The sequence below is a fragment of the Lampetra planeri genome, chromosome 32 (assembly GCF_965212315.1).
Source record: "Lampetra planeri chromosome 32, kcLamPlan1.2.h2, whole genome shotgun sequence".
Classification (NCBI taxonomy): Eukaryota; Metazoa; Chordata; class Hyperoartia; order Petromyzontiformes; family Petromyzontidae; genus Lampetra; species Lampetra planeri.
Genome location: NC_136138.1, coordinates 1104260 through 1111067, shown reverse-complemented (window position 1 = coordinate 1111067; position 6808 = coordinate 1104260). Strand labels below are relative to the sequence as shown.

The window sequence follows — 6808 nt, the reverse complement described above, 5'->3', positions numbered from 1 at the left end:
CGGACCGAACACGAAGGTGCACGGTGTGTTGCCGTGTAGCAGCACCCAGCCCTGATGACGATCGGCCGATCCGTGTTGTTGACGCTTCGTGACCTCGACAGATTTGAGTCGTGCCCGAGGCTCGGTCGGACAATTCCTCAATTCAACTCGCCGGACTATCCATCGGCGGATCAAGAAGACGACGACGAATAAGATGATGCTCCAGTCCGACCTCGGGCTCATAAGGCAACGCAAGGAAGCTGCTGCTGCTGCTCCAGGCGAAACCCTCCTCCTGGTCGGCCCAAAAGGCCCTGGAACCAAGTCAACGGTCAATATTGACCTTTTTTTAGCAAGGCTCAGCCGACTGAATAAAACTTCGAATCGCGTCAAACTTTGCGACAGGATCAATTAATGACTGATAAGAAACAGATTTTCTGATTAACATTCTGATTTCAGGCTGTTTCATGAGGACCATTGGGTGCTATGCTGCACCGGTGTACCGCCAATACGTCCAGAATATCATTTGGAAAAAACCTGTACCTTGATCTGTACCTTTGCTGACACAAGCACTTCTAATATTTTCTTATTTCTATTCAATGTTCTGAAACGCCAGTGAAAATGTGAGCCAACTCGAGTTACAGGATTCGCATTGTAACCTCAGTAAAACATGATTGTAACCAATCCGATCAATTTTCACAACGTTCTATCATTTAATCGCTTATATATATGAATATAAAAACACTTGTTTGCTTTACATATTATAAATATTCTTCAACAAATTACTATAGGTAATGGTTGTGCGCGCCAAGTTTGACGGTGCTCAGAAGCCCACAACTTGCAGGGCTACACCAATAAAACGTAACGCCAACACTGTTATTTGCTCACCCACGAAGATACCAGCACCCTCAATGTTCATCGCATGGCTGGGTGGGGGGATCGTCGATAGGCCCGGGAATTCATTCACTGGTTGTGGCTTCATTCATTCTATCGCGATCCGTGCTGATGACAAGCAAAGCCGAGATGCAAGTTTGACTTGTCAGTTCAAAAGTAAAACCAAATATGTTCTCTGCCTCCTTTCACTTTGTGTGCTGATGTAGTGGTACAGCAGAACCCCTCTTCACGACTGATCGCTTCACGACGGGCCTCTATAGAGACCAATGTGTTCACTTACCGACCATTCCCCTGTTAACGACGGGCTGTTGTAAGTACAGTAAATATTAATGAATGCATTGATTAACCATGTTTCTTTTAATATTATGTATTTATAATGTTTGTATTTTTATGTATCAATATACATTGCTTAATTATTATAAAGTACGTTTTTGGGGTGACAAATTAAGCCTTTAACATGGATTTCCTAGTACTTGCTTTAACGACCAAATCACTTAACGACCGAGTTCGTGGAACCAATTTCAGTCGTTAAGAGGGGTTCTACTCTATTAGAATATCACTCGGCCGCCCGTCACCTGACCTGGTGACTCGGACGGTGCCCTCTCCATGACCTCAGGTGGAAGGCACCACAACCCAGGGCATTCTAGGGAAAAGGTGCCCCCTCCCCTCCCCCCCGAATAATTCCACTCCACCAGCCACCTCTTACTTGTCGTCTTCAGCCATGCTGGTAAGTCCATGGAAGCATTCCCGCCCCCCCCGCTCCCCAGAGAGATCAGCACGTAGCACCGGTCTGTAACACTGCAGCTCGTTTTACAGAATACTGCACACATGTCGTCAGCATGTGAGACACGAGTTGTGGTGCACCCACCAATTATTAAGCATCTGTAGTGCACCCATCGCTTGCACTATTACGCACAGACCTTTAAGTTAGGCGTATGGCATCCAATGAAACGTCAAGCAGCTGTTACCAACGCAGTAGGAAAACGCTATTCTTGTATTATGACTTCAGCCATTCAAATATACATGTCACGTTTAAATGGTTGTTTTGGATTGTGAAAAAGCAATATCCCAATTGTGCAACTGGCATTGTGGCAGAGCTGTAACCAACATCATTATTTTGGTGAACTGGTCGAGAAGCCACAGAACTCAAGCTCCTGTTGGCCTTGTCCCCTCGTGAGGGACAGAGGAAACACTGCCACCAGCCCTCACCTGCCCTGCAACGACAACAACAACAACCACCACCACCGTCCGCCACGAAGCGGCGGTGATGACACCACAGAGCTTGTGCCAGGCTAGATGAACCTTGGGGCCATGTGGAGTGTTGAAGGCTCGCTGACAGGTGGTCACGGGACAGACCCAAGTGTTACGAGTTAACTGCCTGAGACGACTGACAAATGCGCCAGCCTGCCCGCTCTCACCTACGCATACTAAAACACCGTGACCAGACACAAAACCCACTCAACATGAGACCCAAAAGATGATGATTTTGTCACATGCGTGTGCGTATTGAAACATATCGAGTCAAGATTCTTAGAAGAGAACACCTGAATTCATGTTAGCTGACTTTGTCTGAAATGCTCCAAGGCAGGAATTTACAAGATTGTGCTTTTTAAGTTGTGCAGGTAAATGGGAGGCTTACTCCTAGAAATAGTTATCCTTATGAGACTGCCCCAAATGTTCACAAGATGTTGTAAGGGTCATTTGTTGACCAAGCTACGATATTTGATGTGAGATTGTGCTTTCAATAATACTCTTAAGTTGTCTACAGCTAGGGTTCACTGGATCTTGGAAGCTGAGCAGGTTTAAGCCTGGTTAACACGTAGGTCGTCGTGACCAATATTATCCATTAAGGTTTTTTGGGGGGTAAGATCGCATGAATATAATTGTGTCGTGAAACCCACCACCAACCGGCACAGCCAATTGGTAAGGTTTGTCACGTAAACAAAACATGCAAATTAGTTACTAGTCCAACACTCCGCTTGTGTGTTGGAGAGTAAACCCACAACGTTCACAATTTAAATTACAAACCTTACTAATTGGCTGTGTCGGGCGGTGGGGGGCTTAACGACACATTTATGTTTACACGATCTTACCCAACAAAAACCTCTATTATAGGTTGAAGCCTGGTTAAAAGGTGAATGGGAGATTTCCTGTGAATTCCAAGAATTGTAAGGTTGGCAGTACAGAAAGAGGTTTTAGAATCCATCTGTCTAGAGCTTGGACAGGAAGACCCTGGTATGCGCAGCGCGTTTTCTCATGTTTTTTGTTGTTGTTCACACTCATTAATGGAACTGGACAAACATCCCTATGCAGGGACCTCTCTTTAAGGAAATATTCTTGAGACTCGGCGAGGCTTACCTGGATAAAACTAAGGACATCATTAGTATTGTTGTTGTAATGGGACTGTATGATTCTCTCCGGTATTCTCTGAAATATTAACCTTGTGACTTAATACTACTTTGACGAGAGCATTTAGTACTGGACCGCCATGACACCCATACACCACGGAAGTGGTAATCTAAGCATATTTACTTCATATTCTTGGTTCTTTCGGTAAAGTCACGTAGAAGGGAAATAATAAAATAATAAAAATATTAAACAAAATTATCACGACGTTTAGACTGCAACACAAGCAATCATCAGCGAAATCGCTGTCCGTGGTGCTGACGTTAAGAAAAAAACGCCACTTTTTTCAAATTTTCTTGTTGTGGATTTCATAAACGTCGTTGAGAATTTAATTGTTTTATAATTTTATTATTTTATTATTTCCCTTCTACGTGACTTTACCGAAAGAACCAAGAATATGAATCCCTGCAGTCACGAAAACTTTAAATCAAAATATTTACTTCCTTTCACGGTATAAAAAAAAAAGCGTTTTAACGAGCGTACGTCGAAACCTTTGTAGATGCGTATCAGTCCACGTACGAGTTGTAACTCCCAGACACGCATTGTGCTCTTGTGCGTCAGTGGTTCACCATGAACTGCCCGAGAAGAAACGCTCACGAAGGTTGGGTGGCCATAGGCGGAAAAAATGTGAAATGCGCACAACAACAATTTCAGACAAACCTGACTATGTACATTGGATAAAACAGCAAAATCAATCTTCAGACAATTTTCGAATAAGCCGAGAACAAATTCCCACCCCACATGCCTTTTTTTTTGGAACATTTAAACGACGGTTTAATAGTTTTCTTTTTTAATGTACACGAGCTTAATGGAGATACCACTTGCACAAGAACGACGAAAAGTCTTTTTGAAAAGGCGATGACAAATCAACGATGACGATGATTAAAAACCCCAGCATGTCACAGCATGGGGTTTGCAGGTGAGAAGCCATGCTGTGCCACGCACCACGCGCCACGCGCCCACCACAGTCAGGGGCCCACGCTGCGCGGAGACCTCTCGGGCTCGTGCGTGCGACGGTTGCGTCCCTTCTTGCCGTCCTGGAGGTGCTTCCACTTTGCGTGGCCGAAGCCTCCGTGGTGCCGTCCTTTGCCCTGCCGGCCGCGGTGCCGCCGCTCGCGATGCCACACCTGCTCGCAGAAGTCGTCGACGCCGCCCAGCGTCGGGTGGTTGATGAGCTGCATGAAGTCGCGGTACCACAGCCGGCGCGACGGTGCGGCGCCCGGCAAGGACGACGGCGGCGGCGGCGGCGGCGAGGAGCCGGCGCCCTCCGTCGCCTGCGCGATCCTGGCCCTGGACATGGCCTCGTCCTCCTTCCGCAGGAGCTCTTCGAGTTGCGCGGCGTCGATCACCTCGAGGCGGAAGCGCCGCAGGGTCTGCGCGAAGCCGTGCTCCGAGGCTCGGCACAGGTAGGAGCCCGTGTCCCTGCGCAGCGTGCCGCGGAAGAGCAGGCCGTGGGCCGTCTTCACCACGCGGTCGTCCGGCGTCACCTGCGGGGGGGTGGAGGGGGTGGGGGCAAAAGGGCCGCGTCAAAAGGAGACGCGGGACGCACGACGCGGCGGATAACGACGCGCGGAAGGGGGCCGCTGAATTTCACCGGAGACCGTCGATGCAGTTGTGTTCACTCCTTTCTCTTTGAATGCTTGGACGGAACTCAGAGAGTAAAACACAAAGCCCAATCGCATCCTGATCGTGATGTCTCGGATAAGAGGTTTGATGCTTAACGCATGTATGACAGGTTTTTTTACTTAACAATTGATTTTTAAACAGTAGCTCTAAAAATAGCCCCACTTCCTCCAGGTGTGGTCATTAATTTGGTATTGCTTCTGCAGGGTTTATTACAAGTAAAGTTTTCTCGCACGCATCAATCAGTTCGTGCTAATTTGCAATGAATGAGGTCACGAGGCTCCGTGGGAGAAACCCCACGAACGAGGACATTGCCAAAGTGCGTACAGTGTGTACAACAGGTAAGAGGAGCAGTACGGTACAATACAACATTACGGCACAATACAGGATGTTTTGGTTCTTAACTACGGTATGATATTTCGGTACAGTATTTTTGTCATCAGGAACGGTACGAAAGTACAGATATTGTTTTATGTACCCTTTCTGTACCAACTCAGGTGACCAATTATTTTCTGCTAATCATTCTACTATATTGTCTACAATAATTTAACAAGTCAATTATCAAAAACTAAAATGGCAGGCAAGATTCCTTTCTCAAAATGCCACTTAGCGTGGATAACGAATGATAATTTTAAGCGTTTTCAATTGACATTTAAAAATTATGCAATTTTGGATTTAAATGTGTTTTTTGTCAATTCTAACAAAACAATCAAACATGTTAACAGAAGATTGTTTTTTTTAAGAGCAAGAAGCATTCAGCAAAATATAAATCAGGCAAAACAATATACTATAAAGCTTGCTTGTCATCTATCCCTTATTTTCTTTTCTTTTTTATGGTATAAGGTACGAAATCTTACCGTACTGGTACGATACGAAAATGTTCTCAAAGGTACGGTACAAAAAATCTGAAGGCACGGTACAAAGTTACGGTCTGGTATTTTTTCGAGGATCAAATACAAAATATATATCTCCTACCGCCGCACCGTACTGCCAAGTGCTACTGCACTCATGATTCCGAACCAGGAGCCCTGATTAACTTTGTCATTGAAGCTTTAACATCTCAAAATTCACACGATCTGATTTGCAAGGCGGGTGGAAAAATACCAACCTGCTACCCACACCCGCCTGGAATTCACCGTTGTGGATTTGCTTCCCCGATGTTGGTCGTCTATTGTATTTATTCTTAGCACGTAATTAACGTCTTCTCAGTCTAAACATATAGATTTTTTATTCAGTTTTTTCCCTCTTTGCTGTTTGTTAAGTTTTTTTGCGATGTGGGTCTGCTGATATAATAACAAATCTGCCTCCAAATGTTCACACTCTTGTTGCTTCCATTTAGTTTTCAAACCTTGTAAGTTTAACAAACTTTATGAATTATTATTTGGTTCTTTCGGTAAAGTCACGTAGATCGCGTAAGTATAAATGCGTCGTAACCCTCCACCACCCAACACAGCCAATTAGTAAGGGATCTGTCACGTAAATAAAACGCCAATTAGTTACTACTTCAGCCCACCGGTGTGTTGAAGAGTAAATCCACAACATTTACAATTTGAGTAGTACGACGTTTCGCTGGTAATTACACCAAGCATCATCGAGCAATTTGCCAAATCGTCTGATGATGCTGGATGATGCTGGATGTAAATCCATTACTAATTGGCTGAGTCGGGTGGTGGAGGGTTACGACGCATTTGTAGTTACGCGATCTAACCAAAAAACCTTAATTATAAACTTTAGAAGATTAACTTTTCGAGTGATGCCCCTCAATATTAACTATATTACTTTATGCCATATTGTAGCAGTGCCGATATATTTATATCGCTATTTTGGTGACTAGTTAACGATAGTTTGAACAACTGCTTTGTGAGGAATAAAATATTCTCGAAACCGATGGTTTAACATCTCCGACTGG

At 44.8% G+C, this 6808-nt stretch overlaps 1 protein-coding gene across 5 annotated transcripts in view; it reads right to left on the bottom strand.

Moving 5' to 3' along the window:
• Positions 1-4049: 4049 nt before the first annotated feature.
• LOC144729273 (semaphorin-3A-like) overlaps positions 4050-6808 on the bottom strand; it is a 158000-nt gene continuing 155241 nt past the window's right edge. For all 5 annotated transcript variants that reach the window (XM_078609404.1, XM_078609403.1, XM_078609405.1 and 2 more), the window contains exon 18: positions 4050-4763. In XM_078609404.1, the coding sequence (XP_078465530.1) occupies positions 4245-4763 (519 nt within the window). In that variant the 3' untranslated portion in view covers positions 4050-4244. The remainder of the gene's footprint in view (positions 4764-6808) is intronic.